This window comes from Aspergillus novofumigatus (assembly GCF_002847465.1).
Source record: "Aspergillus novofumigatus IBT 16806 chromosome Unknown P174scaffold_3, whole genome shotgun sequence".
In the NCBI taxonomy this organism is placed as follows: domain Eukaryota; kingdom Fungi; phylum Ascomycota; class Eurotiomycetes; order Eurotiales; family Aspergillaceae; genus Aspergillus; species Aspergillus novofumigatus.
Window position 1 is genome coordinate 2,477,077 of NW_020194276.1, and position 15,720 is coordinate 2,492,796.

At 51.8% G+C, this 15,720-nt stretch overlaps 7 protein-coding genes across 7 annotated transcripts; all 7 read right to left on the bottom strand.

Moving 5' to 3' along the window:
• Positions 1 to 179: 179 nt before the first annotated feature.
• P174DRAFT_404532 (NudC domain-containing protein) lies at positions 180 to 969 on the bottom strand (the record flags this gene model as incomplete). The annotated part of the gene is made up of 3 exons (XM_024824040.1): positions 180 to 268; positions 318 to 659; positions 732 to 969. The coding sequence occupies 3 exons, from the start codon at positions 967 to 969 to the stop codon at positions 237 to 239; spliced, it is 612 nt and encodes a 203-aa protein (XP_024684259.1). The 3' UTR covers positions 180 to 236.
• Positions 970 to 1,376: 407 nt separating this feature from the next.
• Positions 1,377 to 4,288, bottom strand: P174DRAFT_511382 (uncharacterized protein; the record flags this gene model as incomplete). Its single annotated transcript, XM_024831784.1, has 2 exons — positions 1,377 to 2,171; positions 2,321 to 4,288. 2 exons carry the CDS (start codon positions 4,286 to 4,288, stop codon positions 1,665 to 1,667), a joined length of 2,475 nt encoding a protein of 824 aa, XP_024684260.1. The 3' UTR covers positions 1,377 to 1,664.
• A 536-nt stretch (positions 4,289 to 4,824) lies between these two features.
• Positions 4,825 to 6,614, bottom strand: P174DRAFT_440262 (2-(3-amino-3-carboxypropyl)histidine synthase subunit 1/2). Its single transcript, XM_024827017.1, has one exon. It carries the CDS (start codon positions 6,555 to 6,557, stop codon positions 4,860 to 4,862), a length of 1,698 nt encoding a protein of 565 aa, XP_024684261.1. The 5' UTR covers positions 6,558 to 6,614; the 3' UTR covers positions 4,825 to 4,859.
• Positions 6,615 to 6,831: 217 nt separating this feature from the next.
• P174DRAFT_387240 (maleylacetate reductase) lies at positions 6,832 to 8,357 on the bottom strand (the record flags this gene model as incomplete). Its single annotated transcript, XM_024823348.1, has 2 exons — positions 7,438 to 8,357; positions 6,832 to 7,380 (listed from the first exon to the last, which is right to left on the bottom strand). Exons 1-2 carry the CDS (start codon positions 7,961 to 7,963, stop codon positions 6,833 to 6,835), a joined length of 1,074 nt encoding a protein of 357 aa, XP_024684262.1. The 5' UTR covers positions 7,964 to 8,357.
• A 228-nt stretch (positions 8,358 to 8,585) lies between these two features.
• P174DRAFT_404541 (WD40 repeat domain-containing protein) lies at positions 8,586 to 10,112 on the bottom strand. Its single transcript, XM_024824041.1, has 2 exons — positions 9,729 to 10,112; positions 8,586 to 9,653 (listed from the first exon to the last, which is right to left on the bottom strand). The coding sequence occupies exons 1-2, from the start codon at positions 10,088 to 10,090 to the stop codon at positions 8,771 to 8,773; spliced, it is 1,245 nt and encodes a 414-aa protein (XP_024684263.1). The 5' UTR covers positions 10,091 to 10,112; the 3' UTR covers positions 8,586 to 8,770.
• Positions 10,113 to 10,393: 281 nt separating this feature from the next.
• On the bottom strand, positions 10,394 to 11,188 carry P174DRAFT_430018 (uncharacterized protein; the record flags this gene model as incomplete). The annotated part of the gene is made up of 1 exon (XM_024825600.1): positions 10,394 to 11,188. One exon carries the CDS (start codon positions 11,186 to 11,188, stop codon positions 10,394 to 10,396), a length of 795 nt encoding a protein of 264 aa, XP_024684264.1.
• An 830-nt stretch (positions 11,189 to 12,018) lies between these two features.
• Positions 12,019 to 14,232, bottom strand: P174DRAFT_404542 (glycoside hydrolase family 7 protein). The gene is made up of 3 exons (XM_024824042.1): positions 13,567 to 14,232; positions 13,124 to 13,507; positions 12,019 to 13,059 (listed from the first exon to the last, which is right to left on the bottom strand). Exons 1-3 carry the CDS (start codon positions 13,780 to 13,782, stop codon positions 12,301 to 12,303), a joined length of 1,359 nt encoding a protein of 452 aa, XP_024684265.1. The 5' UTR covers positions 13,783 to 14,232; the 3' UTR covers positions 12,019 to 12,300.
• Between the last annotated feature and the right edge of the window lie 1,488 nt (positions 14,233 to 15,720).

Below are 15,720 nucleotides of genomic sequence, written 5' to 3' on the forward strand. Positions count from 1 at the left end.
TACGGCACTAGTCCCAGAATGGCAACTCTCGCATTCGCTTGTGGAGGCCTTACCCGAAATGGTAAAGCCAGTTCTTTATGGAAACAGGGAGTCTTGCATCGATTCGCTCCACTCAAACAAATGGTTAAGGATAAGCAGATAATCATCATATAGAGGCTCCATTAGAGCTCTATGTTAAACTCAAGTACACTGATATCATTAATCCATACAATCAATAGCAGTAGATCCGCACCACCTTAACCAATCTTTGCATTGGAAAAGTCCATCTCTGTAACACATTAGCTCCTAGACCATGCCAAATCTCGACAAAAACATACCTGGATGTTCAGCCTGGAACTTCTTCAGAATGTCCATCTTCCGCTGCTCGTCGCTAGAGATCCCGCCCATCTCCTTCTGCCGCTGATCGTACATCATCTTCTCGACCATCGCCCTCGTCTCGCCATCCAAATCACTCAAACTGGAGTTCTCCGGCGTGATCTTGCTGACGTCGATCTTCGGCGCCGTTGTCACAACATGAGCCCACCATTCCATCTTATTGACCTTGTCCAGATGCACCGAGACCTCCTTCCCGGGAGGCTGGGACGTCGTCTCCAGCGTCCAGGACGATTCATCCACGATAATAGGGTGAGGAAGGTCGCCCTGCTCCCGCCATGTCAGTCCTCTTTCCCCCACACTTTATCTTACATCCATCAGGACTCGAACGGAACAGTGCCGTGCTCACCTCAATGAACGCCTCCTGCCCTTAATCGCAACCTTGATCTTCGTCTTTGTCAACACAACGTCCAGATCCCGGCCCTTGATGTTCGCCGGCACGGGGATCGTCACGTCCACGTCGCGGATCGTCTGCGTCCATTTGTAGGGGAGCTGCGCCTGTTCTGCCTCTTCCTTTGCCTTGCGCTCTTTTTCTTCGCGTTCGCGGTCGGCGATGTCCTTAGGTGTGGGGTCTTGTTCGAGGTCTGTCGATGACATTTTTATGGGTATGTGGGTTTCGGTGTATGAAGCTGTTGAATGTTGATCGATGAGGCTTGGAGCTGGAGAATTTGAGGTGTGGGGTTAGTGATAGTTTGCGCGGGGTTACTCCGTAGTAAAGTAACCTTAGCTTGGAGGCTTACCTCTGACAGGAACTCGGCAATATAACCTGATCCTAAGGAAGATAGATTAAGTAGGCAAGATTGTAGGCTGTTGAAAGTGAGAAGATCGAGCTGCACTTTTGGATACAATTCGAGTACCTTCTGTCGGTCCCGGCGGTTGGCGGGGCCGTTCCGCAGATCTGTCGTTGTGGAGACCCTCTCATGATTGAAGCTTGAGAGCTTGAGTCGAGACTATCCCGTATAGCCTTTGACCTAAAGCCATGTAACTAGTGACACATGCGAGATGTAGTTTGACATTTATTGCTTGTTCTGACAATTCCCTGTAGCTAGTAACCGGACTCCTAACAAGGCACATACACGGAATAACAAATACGCTCTTCCTAGTAAACGACCCGAACAATGATCAATATGCCATAACATACTCGCTAGCTCCATGACAATAATGCGAATAGAGCAGTTGTCACGCCTAACTCCCATCACATGAGTGCTTTGCTTCCCGCGCAAAGTCCGACGCTGTTGAACATATCGCTAAACACACATTACTGATACCGAAGACAATTGAGGTTGAGAATCTCACTCGGAACTGTCAGTCAAGGCATCATCTACCAGGAAGTCCGCTCCCAGAGGACTCTGGTCAAATGGGAAGATTGAATCCGATGGATGGTTCTGCTGAACATCCTCCAACTCATGTACTTCCACGTCTGACATGGCCTCAACCAGGTCGAAGAATTGTCCTGCAAATTCCACGACTTCGTCCGCCAGCTTAAATTCCAGAATAGCTTCCAGGGCTTGCATGTCCTGCTTCCACTTCTGCTCCCGTCGCGCCTTTTCTTCTGCCGTCCGGCGACATGTCCCGTCCCGCTCACGAAGCTTCATGCAATTCGGGCAGTGGTAGTGCACTTGGCAAAAGGAACAGTTGCAAGGTGGATTCACATTGATGCAATCCTGGCAGACGTAGACCGAGCAGGCCGTGCATTCCCGCAGGATGCTAGAGCATCTCTGACGCTGGTCACCGACCGCGCGAATCTGTGGGCAAAAGAAGGACTGGCAGCCCTGCCATTTGGGGGAATCGAACGGCGACTCGCAGAAGAAGGACGAGGGCGACGAGGACCGTGAGCGGTTTGAATTACTGACCGAGAAACTCCTTGAGCGGCGGTGGATAGGCGCAACAGGCCTGGAAGATATTCCCGAACTCAGCAAGCCGGGATGTCCCATATCAGCAATGGCACCCCATCCCCGTTATCTTCAGTGAAACTGCTAGTAGTGGAATCGAAGACACGCAGGGTTCGGTAAGGTAGCTCGATTTCGGGAGTGGAACCTGCAAGCCCAGGCTGGGGAATGCCGAGGTCTCGCATGAATTCGCTGTTGATCTGATCGGACCTCAGCCCGGACGGGGTCTGAATAGCCATTTTCTCCAAAGCCAGGTCCCGATAACCGCAGATGCGAAGACGAAGACCCCGCAGGTCGTGTTCGATGCATAATGGCTTTGAGCAACTCTTACAGTGAACCTTCCACTGAGGAGCGTCGTAACATTCTTGACAGAGATTCCGAGGACATGCTGTAGGCTGGCGGTCAGGCGGTCCCAGTAGCCATTTCATCATGGCGATATGGCCTGTCTCAAGGGAGTAGTCCGGTTTACGGGGGTCACCGTAAGCATACTTGGGAAAGGTCTTGCTCCACTCGTTGGCCGAGTATTCCAAGTCCTCCCAGCCTTGACCACGGGGTAAAGGAGCTGCTCGCACCTGGTCCACGTCCCGGTTAGGGGTGCCGATGCTGATGCCGCCGCCTCCGGAAAATATGGGCTCGGTACAACACCAATGAAATTTTAGGTTCGGATAAGGTACTGGGTCATTGGAATTGACAGAGACGCTGTCCGTCGGGCTTCGGAGAGGATCCTGCATGAGGCACGGGGACACGACAACACCATGTGCCCACCAGAAGCTTTTCGCGGCGTCATCTGAACTGCTGCGGCGGTGGAGATAGGGTCGGTCAAACGCGCAGCTCGCACAGAGGGTCTTTCGACACCCGACGCAGTGCATCAAGATACTACATTGTTCGCATCTCTCCGAAATCTCCTCAAAGCAATTATCGCAGCGGATGTTGTCGACGAAACGAGTGTGGCTCGAACGCAAATGGGCAGGCGTCATCTTGCCTTCGCCCAGTCCCTGTCCTTCCCCGGTTCCGAGTGGCTCGCCATTGTAGCCAGTCTCGTTGTGTTCCCACAACTTCCCATCTCTCTGGCTTGGCCGACCGCCCTGTTCCACTGGGCCGATCCAATTCTTAGACCTCCACAGTCGGTCAAAAACCACCCATACTTCAGCAGAACCCTGAGGAACCCTCATAGAAACATAGCTCCTTCTCCGGAAGCATCTCCCGGCGGGAGTAGAGCACCACGCAGTGTCAGTCCAGATCCCCAATTTGTGACAGAGGTTGACCAGTTCATGCGTAGGCTCAGAGTCCGAATCCTTGCGCAAGAGAGAAGATGAGAGATACGGTCTGCGTCTATGATGCCGGCATCGGTATGTGTAGAGACTCTTTAGTGCAAGACGTTTCGTCGACGAGGAGCTGCCGATGTTCCTTTCCATGTCCACGTCGTACTGGAGTCCGAACATGGTCAGATAGGGGATAATGTGGTATTTGAGAGAGACATTCTTGCAGCCACGAACAGAGAGGTGCTCCAGGGTTTCTCGTCGTGAATGCAAAACAGTAGATATTAGAATCTGCCCCGAGACCGCGGTATTATCCAGCTCCAGACTCTTCAGACACGGGCTGAACGGAACCACCACGTTCATCAGCAGTTGATCGAGAGCATATGACCGCGATTGGCGTGGCATCACCGACTCGGTTCCTCCAGGGAATACAATCCGGAGCGGGAACTGACTGCCGGAAGGGTAGAACAAGCGGAACGAGAGGTACTTCCATGCCGTTGGGTAATTTTGGAGGAAGGATCGAAGGTAGCGGGAGGTATGAAAGAGCTTGAGGATGGCATCGGTGGGAGTCTGGAGTAGGAGAGATTCAAGGATAGGCGCGTGGGTGGTGATGACTCGCTCAAACATCGAAAGAGACCGCTGAGTCGGGGGGATAGACTGCTCCGATGCGGACTCTGAGAAAATCGAACCTGTATCCTCCTCCATCTCATCTAAATCGCGACTTTTCACCTCCGGTTCATAGATCGGAGATTCACATAGGAGAGACATGGCAGCGGACTCTTTTCTCTTCTTTTTCTCCCCCTTCTGGCAACGCCTGCTACTGAGGATCAAAGTGACGCGAGGCCGGAATCAAAGCGGAGAATGCGGGTGTCGCACATCATAAGGGAAGAGAAGACGGGCTAAGATGCGCAAGGCAAGGAGTGCACTCCAAAGATGAACACCATGCGGAAGCCATCTAAGGGCAGGGACTGAAAGAAAAAGATGTATCTAATAAAGGAGATGATGATGATAACACCACCAGCTGGCTGGGTGTTGTTGCTTTGCCAACTCAGTAAGGTCGATAGATCGTGTTGGGATCAAACCCAACAACGCCTGGGATCTGCTTATGTCCATCATGTGATACGTCGCCCTGTGTGTCGCGCGAGACACTTTTCTTTGCCTCTTGAGGGATAAAATGTTTTGCCAATCAATTATCAATTCTTTATACAATTATTGGCCGATTATACTCTAGCTAACTCATAGGAGTTGGATCTACTGATGTGTCAGAACAAGTTTTTGGTAACGGGACTTCGTTCAGCCTCCATCCAGGGTATCTATAGAGCTTGATTGGCGCCCTAAACTAGTGTTTTTCTATTGAATCGCCCACCGTATATCCCCTTGCAATGCCCTTGCGCCCTTCGACGACCAAAGTGCTGTCTTTAGAATCCTCTTCGTCGTACTGGATATCGAAGTCGCTTCCCAGCCCCTTCCAAGTCCGTTGCGACCGTAGAAATTCTGCCCCTGGAGAGACGGCCCCGCCGATCATCGCCAACTCGCCTTTAGCCCGTCTGGCTAGGGCTCGGGCAGCGGCTGGACCACCGGCAGCAGAGACTGCATCGTCACCCTGAGCGGAAACGCGGGGCGCAGGATTTCGCATCGGACGCGTGTGAGAGACATACCGGCCGGTTCGCAGATCAAACTCCGGAGGTGCAGACTCGGGTTCCGACATGTCGTCGTCGCTGTTTGGTGATTCTTCGTCGTCAGCTGTTTGTGCTTCTTCGGCAGGTTGGTCAAGGATGCTCTGAAAGTCGCTTTGCCAGGCTCCGGTCCAGACCCGCTCGTGGTCGCCCTTGAGAGCAAGCTCCAACTCAAACGGGGTGATCACTGGTTTCCAGAAATCTTTGCTGTCGACGAGGGAACTCTCCCAGCAACCAATCACCACCCAGCCACCGATTTCGCTGAAGTTAGCCACTTTGGCGGCATTCAGTTTGCCTACAACAAACATGTAGCTCTTCTTTCCTGCATCTGCGATCTTTTGCTTCACATGCTCCACGATATGAAGGTAATTCTTCACACTGAGCGTATTGATCAAGATCCCGAAAATAGGGACGGTACTGAGTCTCGTCAGAATAGCGTAGCGACGCCCCAAGGCGGCCGACGTCGACGCGGGCAGCGGCTTGACATTGTCGCTCGGCGCGTCGGTGGTTGGATAGATGTGGATCGCGGCCACGCGGGATGCGAGCGTCAGGAGGAGCGCAGTCGGCGGGTCGGAGATGTGGAAGAGCTGCCATTCCGACAGCGATTCGGGGTTTTCACGCACGGAATCCGGCACCGTCCGATTGGGAATGGCAGATGATGGACAATGGATTAACTCCGTAGCATAGAGGTTGGTGTATCCTTCCTCCACTAAGCGCGCGTACACGGCAGGAATATGGTCGCAGTAGGTCACGTCGGCCGCGAGTATGATCCTGGTGGCCTGATCCGGGTAGGTCGCTTTGAACGCCTGGATGACCGGCTCGATAGGTAATTCCTTATGAGTGAAGACATAGATAACAGGTAGTCTGGCCGTAGGCGACAAACACGAGCGCCCGTAATGCACGACAACGTCCGCATTGACATGTTCTGCCGCGACCTCATCGACACAGCAGGTCCCGTAGGATGTATCCGCCAATATGTACAATCTGGGCTCCGGCTCCGGCTTATCATCGACACTCAGTTGAGAGACATCATGAGCTAGCTTCTCCGATTCCGCACCGTCCGTTCCGTTACCGTTCTTTTCGACGGTGGTCTTGTCGACGTCGCGGCGCGCAAGACCTCGGCTGAGAAGTTGGAAAACGCGAGGTGCATCCGGAAGCATATCATCCGGGAACTGTAGGGCGATGCGCTTGTACCGTGCCTGGCGAATTTCCTGCAATGTGCGCTCAATGTCGTAGGTGATGGAGAGCTCTTCGTCCGACAGCGTGCGAGTCGCATTCTGGCGGGCGATGGGTTCGGTGGCCTCGAGTATGAGGGAATCTGGCGTTGAGAGAACGGGCGCTGCCTGCATTTCGGTTACCATTTCGATTACAGGCCCCAGGCAAGGGTAGGTGGAGGAATTCGTTCTTAAAAGTGGGATGTTGGGATGGCGGAAATTTTTATTCTTTTGGAGAGGGCGAGAGAAATCCCCCACTTCACCCCGCCATCCATCCGCAGCCAATAGGGCTGATGGCATTTGGAGGGCTTCATCGGAGTACGATAATCGTCCAAAAACGATTAGATCATTTTTCTCATTAAGGACATTTCTTAACATTTCAAAGAGTCTTTACATAATATAGCAGGACATATGACTGCTAGCTAAAGATCTGCTCTCGCCGGCTCGCCAGCCCATACCCTCCGGATCAACTCCCGGATAGGAGTACGCTCAATGTCTCGAGGATTCCAATAAGGATTGCTTACAGCGATGTCTGCAGCCTTGTCAATATCCTCCTCCTTCATGCCAAACTCCTTGAGGCCCCGCTTGACGTTGAGCTTGTCCAGCAAGACATTGAGGCCGTGAATAGCATCGCCGTTGCTGTCCGGAAGCGCCTCTGCGAGCTTTTTCATGGCCTCAGGAATCTTGGGAGCGTTGTAGGAGATGGCGTGTGGCAGGACAGCCGTGTGCGTCTCTGCGTGAGGCAGGTTGAAGCTACCGCCGAGGGTATGGCAGAGTTTGTGGTGGATGGACATGCCCACGCTACCCAGGCAAGTACCGCAGAGCCAGGCACCGTACAGAGCCAGCGAGCGAGCAGTTTTCGAGGAGGGGTTCTCGACGATCTCTGGAAGGGCAGATGCCAGTGCCCGGGTACCTTCGACAGCCATCAGATTGATGACGGGGTTTGTGTTGCGGGCATACAGCGCCTCGACTATCATGACCATTAGCCTTTCGAACGTCGTAGACACAGAAGTACGATTTTACTAACCAGCATGGGCAATAGCATTGACACCGCTCGTGGCACTCATCGCCGCAGGTAGAGTCATGGTAAGATCAACATCGTAGATGACCGTCCCAGGGAGAATCTTGGGGTCCGAGCGAGTCTTCTTCAATCCTTCGGCCGTCTCGCCCAAGATAGGAGTCATCTCACTACCAGCATATGTAGTCGGGATGCAGATATGAGGAAGGCCAGTCCGGATGCTGATGGCCTTGCCCAGACCAATGGTACTTCCACCGCCGATGGAGACGACTAAATCCGCTCCTTGGGCCCTCGCATACTCGACTGCCTTATCTGTGATATGGGTAGGGGTGTGCATCGTAGCTTCAGAGAAGATGCCAGCTACTTGGCCTTTGAGAACCGACTTGACGGCCTCCGCGTGCCCGACCTGCTGCGGCGTCGACAGGACCAGCGGAGCCTTTAGGTTGAGTCGCGCAATTTCACCGGGGAGCTTTTGAATGGTACCGCTGCCGAAGATGACACGGCCCGGATTTGCATTATACTCGAAGGCATCCATCTTGACGATGTGTATGGCCAGCGTTGTGCGCGATCAGAGTGGTAGAACGACAATTAACTGGTGCGGTCTCAGGAAACGGTAAAGAGTTAAAGTTAAACGATAAAACAAACAATGGACCAGGGCAGCATGGCTATAAGTATAGGTTCTCTGGTCCATAGTTGTTCGGGAATAAGGCTTGATCAGCCATGAATAATAAGTTAATAACCTCTTCTCCCCACACCCCACCAGCGGGGAGTGCGAATCCCGTTCAACGTCATGGAGCGATTGGAGCGAAGGAAGCTCTTTGCCGTGGGTCTCTTTCCGGGTCGTTGAGTTTCGGCAGTTGACAAGTTGATGATCCCGATGATGCAGAAGCGCTTTTGACAGTCATTCCTGCAGAATGCAGAATGAAGGCAAAGGAACCGATGGAGCTGACTGCAATTCTAGCATTCTGATGTTGGATCCTTCAATTGTCGCTCTGACAGAAGATCACCTAGCCGGAAATCCCCCTTCTCCCATCCGCCCCATAGAACACCACCCAGGTACAGTATGCCTCTATTCCTATTGGAGGTTGGAGCAGAAGTGGGTGCAGAGGTTTCCTAGAATAGACAAAGTATGTGTCTTCGTTGCTGGAGAAAACAGAGGGTATTAGGTATGATGGATAATATACTATGATAGCTTGATATAGTTACACGTTGCGTCGAAGTTGCGCCCACCACGTAATTGCAGCTTTCTTTCGCATAAACATAGATATATGCATGCTACACGTCACTTTTGATTTTTCAAAACCGTTTGGGGTATCCGGAAATCAAGTCGAGTCGAGCCAAATCAATCAATGTCGGCAAATCCCATGATATCTTGGCCGCCCTTGCCTTTGTTCTTCTTCTTCTTTCGCTGAGGCGGAGCAGCCTTGCGACTCTCACGATCGCTATCATCCGAGTCGTCACCATCGTCGCTGTCATCACTATCACTGCCAAACATGCTTTTCCCGCCAGCCATGTCGCCGTCCATTCCATCAGAGTCGACGGCCTCGTGCCAGACCTTGACAACCTGACCACCGCCACTGACCATGCGTCCTTCAACGTCAAATCCCAAACCGATGACGCCCTCAGTCTCGTCATGCATGACTTCCGAGACGACCTTGTTCATACCCATCCGGACGAACTTCACTCCACCACTTCCCAGGCCGACGGCAATCATCTTGCCCTTTCCGAGCTCGTCAGGAACAACCGCCAGGGTCTCCAGCGACTCTCCGCCTCCGGCTTCCCGCTGGACGTAGATACGCTCGTCTTGGTCATCCCAGGCGCCTTTCTCCCAGAGTGTCAAGACGCCGCTGGAACCTCCCACAACCACCTTTTCACCCCGGCTCGTTCCACCCGCGCGTAAGCCGCTGATGTAAACGGAGCTTACCAATTCCTCTTCCTGATCTTCGCTGCGCACTAGGACACCGCGGCGGAGGTCTGTAACGGCTAACGTAGTGCCGCCGGTGGTCACCCATTGCTTGCTGAAGCCGGACGTGCTGGTATCCGAGGGAGGGAGCGGTGTAAGAGACGAAATGTAGTCGTCATGGGGATGATGTGACTGTTGTGGCCGAGCAGACACGGGTGAGAAGGGGATTCGAAGGTCGTAGAGATGAAGTGCGCTGGAGTCGGTAGCGAGGAGGAGAGTCTGAGGGGAGAGCGCATGAACGATTGTCGGAGCATCGACGGATCTGCCATGGAGTCAACTTTAGTTAAACTACCCACAGAGGAGAAGGGTAATTGCAACGCAAAACCAATTGACTCACCCATCCTTCGCAGGAGGAATCGCAATTTTGTTTTCCACCACGCCAGTCTCCGCCTTTGCGGCCTTGACCAACCCATCCGTCCCCGCAGAGTACAGCATCTCCCCATCCACTCCGAATCCTAAACACCGACAACTCCCCTTGTGTCGGCGGGTCCTCCACATCGTATCGATGTGTCCCTTGCCATTGCGCGACGAGGAAGTCGACTCGGCCCCGTCATCGTCGGTATCGCTCTCCTCCGACGGAAGCCGAAAAGTTTGGACGTGGCCAGTAGACAACCCAACGGAGACAATTGGCTCCTTAGGATGAAGGGCCTGTGAGAACAGGTCCGCCGAGAGCGGGAGGGTGCAGACCGTGTCAAACATGGCGTGGGGAGGTCATTCAAGGTCTTTCTTTACTTCTCCTCGAAGGAGCTCTAGAATAGATGACATTTAAAGTGGGTACGTTCCGGGCCGATGAATCTTCCGCCAGTGGGGTTCCTTTATCAATGCCAACAGCCAACTGGCCTGGCTACTCTCAACCATGCCCTAAACTCCGTCATTAAGCTCAGAGACATCTCTGAAGTCTAAAGTCCATTAACTAATCATGAGGAAGGAATATCAGACTGGGACTGTGACACTTGCGTCCGTATCCTGCGGTGAAAGGCTAAATCGATCAAAAAAGAGTGACTAGACTTTATCGAGGTACTCGGACACTGATTTTCGTAGCCCTGGGAAGCCAAAGCACCAGTTATCATCAAAATCCCCGCCGAGTGTAGGTTCTAAATCAAATTTGTCCAGTGACCACAGCCAATCTTCGAAATCCACCCTAGGCGATACTGTGAAAGGTGTGCCCCTATGGAAGAATACAGCATCACAATCAAAGAGGAGCTTCGAGATAGGTACGGTACGGGTAGACCACGAAGGCCTCAGTTTCGGATCAAGTTCGGAATGTGGATGGACAACGCACAAGAACACGAAAGGATCACGCATTGGGAAAATAATCTCCTGCTCGATGCCGGAGTACAGATCTCCCAGTCGACACCAGTCGCTGTGAGGTTTGAGCGCGAGTTGCAATGGGGTAAGGCTTTGGGTATCCAGGTACAGAGATCCAACAACAGTGACCTTGTTGGAAGGTGGCTGCTTGAGCAGCATACGTCTCCAATTGGCTTCTCTTCGAAGATAAGCCTCCCACTTACGACTCATGTGTACGCGCGAACGTTTATAGACCTCTCTGCGGAATAGACCACGCCAGAGATCTGACTGGACGAACGGGTTTATACGTTTTTCCTCTGGTTCAACCCGCTTCTCGGAAGCCTTGAAGAAGAGAGCTCTCTGGAGAGCACCTGAATCTTGGATGACCCTATGCCACATACGGCAGACCCTTTGAGCTGAAGTGAGCAAGGTGGGTAGATCAACTAGGAGGAGGATTTCCTCATAAAGTTCTGGAATACCAAAGATTCTATGATACGCTGAAGAACGCATTTTGTTGGCAGTGAGAATAGGCTTGGTTGGTTTGGTGGTGGTGGAAGTTTTCCATCTGAGGGATGAACACAGCTGGCAGCATTAGACGTCATAAATACAGCTTGAGTTTGAGCCAGTCATCACAGCTTGAATAAAACCTAGGATCGATGCAAATAATGGCTCACCCTGATGTAAGGATCTATTCTTTTGCCTTTTGGTGTACTTCATATTATCTACTCAGAGCACACAGATGAAGAACACAGAATAAATCAGTCCTAGCACCTACCAATCCATCTAAATCACCTTCTGCTAGCCCTCATAATAAAAGCAAGACATGCTCAGAGTGTCGCATGGAGAATTAATCAAAGTGCTCTCGACATGAGGCAATACATATTTGGTCGTTTGGCAGATGTCTTGTCTCATGCTAAGGGTCGATCAGGTCGTGTTTGGCCGACTGTCCTGATTAGTTTGGTTTAATATACTTTTCTTGAGTTTATCCTATTCGTGTCTTCATCTCTCTTTACATGGATGACATTGTGTCTGTTTCAAGATGACGTCGGTTGCTTGTACCAATACAGCGCTGCACCCACTCTTCCTACACAGCAGAGCTTTACTTCTTGGATCCGAAGAAAGAGGGTTATAATTCTGATGATTCTCTATTGTCTTCCAAGTCCGAAGATAATGCCCAATGAGAAGGAGACTTGCATTGAGCATAGGCAAGGCAGGTTGATCAAAGAGATCTTCCTACGTTTGCTTCAAGAATACGAATACTAGCTGTCATCTGTGATTGTCGGGAACGGGGAGAAGAATTGCAGAAAGGCAAGAAAATTGTTCAATCAACTTCATATGTACAGGAGAAGTCAAATTCGAGCTCCTTCCAGAAGAAAAAGCAAAACACTTCACTTGGAAACAGGAACCAAAAGGTAAATTCACAAAGAAAGTGACGAATAAGAAAACAGTAAGTGAAAGCCTGCCCGGAAGCTCAGCAGGGTCTATGTCAATCGTGTGTCTGACTACATGCAAGTCCGGGAGGAGACACTCCTCGTCCTGCTATTTCTCAAGGGAGCCTGCCCTCAACCATTGCAGACACAATCTGGGTCCCCCGCTCCAGCTTGACTTTCCTGTCAAATCGCCTAAGCTTTGTAGGTCGAGCCAATGGGACCAAACTTGATGTTGGAGAAAGTCACAGAGGCATCAGGGTGCTGGGACTCGACCTTTTCCGGGTCGCCGGCGCCGTTCTCACAGGTGCCACGGGCAACGCCAGGCTTCGAGGGATCAGCATCAGTGGGGTAGGAGCTGTCGAGCCACATCATGCTAGAATGGTGATCGTCCCAGATGCTCATGATGAGAACCATCTCAGACAGGGCTTTGCCCATGCCGCTGAGACCGCCGTGCTTCGCGAAAATATCCTCATCGCCAAAGGCCTTCTTCTGGGCCGTGCAGAAGTCCGAGGTGATCGAGTTGCCAGACACGCCGGCAACGTTGGAGACAGAGTTGGCAATCACCTTACCGTTCTGGACGTAGAGACGCTTGATTTCGGAAAGAGCACCACTGGCAGTGCCGTCGGCAGTAATGAACTGAGTCACTACGGTCATCTTGGATTTCGTATCAACGATCTTTCCAGGGCCATAGAAGGACTCATTGCCCATGCGGAAAGAATTGAAGTCACAGCCATCAGGATCACAAGTGCCTGCATAACGGGTAGCAGAGTAAGTGCCACCGCAGGCATCGCCGATGCACATGGTCTGTGAGACATCATCACAGGGATGAGGAGTCACGGCAGTGGAAATGCTGTTAGCCTCCCAGATATCCATCTCAGGGCAGCAGGATCCGTGGCCACCAACGCCTGCGTTCTTGTCGTTGCTGGAGGGCTCCCAGCCTTCCACGTTGGCCTGTGTTACCGTCAGCTTCTATGAAATCTTCGATCATATCTCCCATTGTGAGGGCTTAACTTACCACGCCATTGATGAACTTGAGATCCCGAGGGCACTGGGAGTCACAGTAGCCGGTTCCGTACTTCGCACCGGCTTTGTTGCTAGGGTATTTAGACATGCCACCATCGGCATCCATAGCCACAAAGTACAGAGCACCGTTCAGACCGCAAGGAAGGTTCGACACATCAACATCGAAGGTGAACTCGTTGTTCAGCAGGTTGAAATGCTGATACGTCTCGTCATCCTGCATAAGGTACAAACGCGAGCCAACATTGGCACCGGTGACGAAGTTGATCTTAAGCTCGGATCCAGAGGTAGTGATACCGTAAGTGCCCGCGTAATCGGCACCATCTAAAGCACAGTTTTGAGCGCAGGATTCGTTGTCAGGGCAGAGCTCCGTGTTCCACTGTTGGCATTGTCAGCAAAACTGCGTCCTTGAATACGGCTGCCGGTAGAAATGCCTACCGTGTTGCCAGTATAGCAGTTGGTGGTATCTTTGGTCGAATGCAGCCAGCGCCAGTTGGCATCAATCACAACTGAGCCGCTCTGCTGAGTGCAGCTGCCAGCAGCAGTACACTTTTGCCAGGTCAGAGGAGGGTGGGTTTCCGGTTTCTGTGTGCCGACCTGCTGAGCATTGGCGGCTACAGCAAGAGCAGAGAAAAGGAGCGCGCGTTGATGCATTCTGATGCAGAAGAGAATGAATAAATTTTTGTCTTTGTTGTCTGTCCAGCAGAGATGATTGACCAACTTTAGGACGAGGTTGTTGGACTTTATATACCTTTTTTGTTAAAGTGAGATCGTCCTTCCTTTTTACCCCGGAGCTAGCCTAGGAGGAGTGCATATCTCCATCTCAACATATCCGGTGCAACGGTCCGTCAGTCCGTCGCATTCGCCTGTTTCAAGAAAGGAGAGCGATGTTTGTCCAAGATTGTAGGGGGCTAACCAAGCAGGCAATGCATGTCACAAGGACAGCAAGTTATGTCTGGAAGTGGACTCTGAGATCTCATGGACTTAGAAGTGCTCCGCACACTAAGTCGTTCGACTAACAGAATCCCGAAAGTTCCGTGTCCATCACAGAGCCACGAGTGAGATTTTGCGTTTCATCTGTGCAGTAGCGGAGAAAGCTCCGAGCTACTTTTGCTAGGAGTAATATCACGGCTACCCTGGGCCATAGCCGGTTTCTGCATGTTCACGGCAATTCCTTCGACAGGGGTCCCCAGAAAAATGACGGGCGAGAGGACCACATGCGAATACGCAACATTTTCAGCTTACAGGACCATATTGTCTGATAAGGAAATGTATGTCGGCGAGACTACATCTAGGGAAACGGTCGAAGCGACTTCCCCTTGGGGTATGCTCTCATAGATGGCAAGGGATGGTTTTCATTCACAGTCTTTCCGCACTAGGAAGTAAGTCCCCCGGCAGCTGAGTGAAAGATTAGAGCAGCAAGGGTAGAACCAAATCAAGCCCTGACCGGGGGGTTCGTGATGCTATCAAGCGAGGATGTCGATCCCCGGAGCCTGTCTGGTATAGTCTCATTCAACTCGAAACCACAGGTCAATTCGGGCTGACGGCGCCTCATCTAAAGGGGATAAGTCGGCATCCCAGCGTGTACTGAGACGTGGACGACGGGCTATCAACTTGAAGGATTGCAAGAAAGTGTTCCGTCTTGCCGTTTAGGCACGGCGGGCAAACCAAATTTTTCCGGTTGCCTTGGAGTGAGAATTTGGGTCGGTAAAGACACATACTCCACGAAGGCAGATTTCTGAAACGGCTCCCAGAGACTTGATTTGAAGATTCGGATGCTGCGACGTCTAAATTAAGCGCTAGAAGAGATGACGCGGTGGCAGAATCTGGCAGACTGTGGCGTTATTGGGCGTCAACTTCATTTCAAGCCATGGGTGACCTGATATGAAGCATTGATTAATTATCGAGGGGTCCGGAAGCCATGTCGATCACCGGAATGCGGGGAAAGAATCCCATCAATAGCAATTCGCCTTTGACGATAGTGCCGGCGCACACGGTTTCGGATGTTCGCCTCGGATGGCGCGGGGTGCGTCTTCAGGCAGAATTCTGCATCAACTGCCAAAGAAAAGCCCATCTACTTGCCAAGAGAAATTGTCATGGATATATTCCTGTCTTAGCACATAGACCAAATGAAGAAAAGTCACGGTCAATCGCTGTTACCTCGGACGTTCGGGAATACGACTGCGAGATTCATTCAGCCTAAGGGCGGCTACTGAGCGGAATCGACAGAGCGTCGAAACCTGTCCTTTCAGTACAGCACGCAATCGCAGAGACTATTCGAGTTCACCTTATCGCTACGGGTAATGTACGGACATCCTGAGTCAATGTTTACCATACGCAACCCACAGAACCCTGATCAAACACTGTTGTGGTCATTGACAGAGATCTAGCAATGCAAACATCGGAGGGGACAGTGAGATGGCTATCGGAGGAACTCATAAAACGAGGTGCGTACCTTGCAGACCCATTCTCAACGGCGCAGCACGTGCAGTCTGCACATATGCGCAAGGGCTCCAGGACGAAGCGCGATTTAGCCGGGAACGTCTCTCGTCCTATGAATCGACAATCAAACCGCCGGAATTTCTCCGCAAT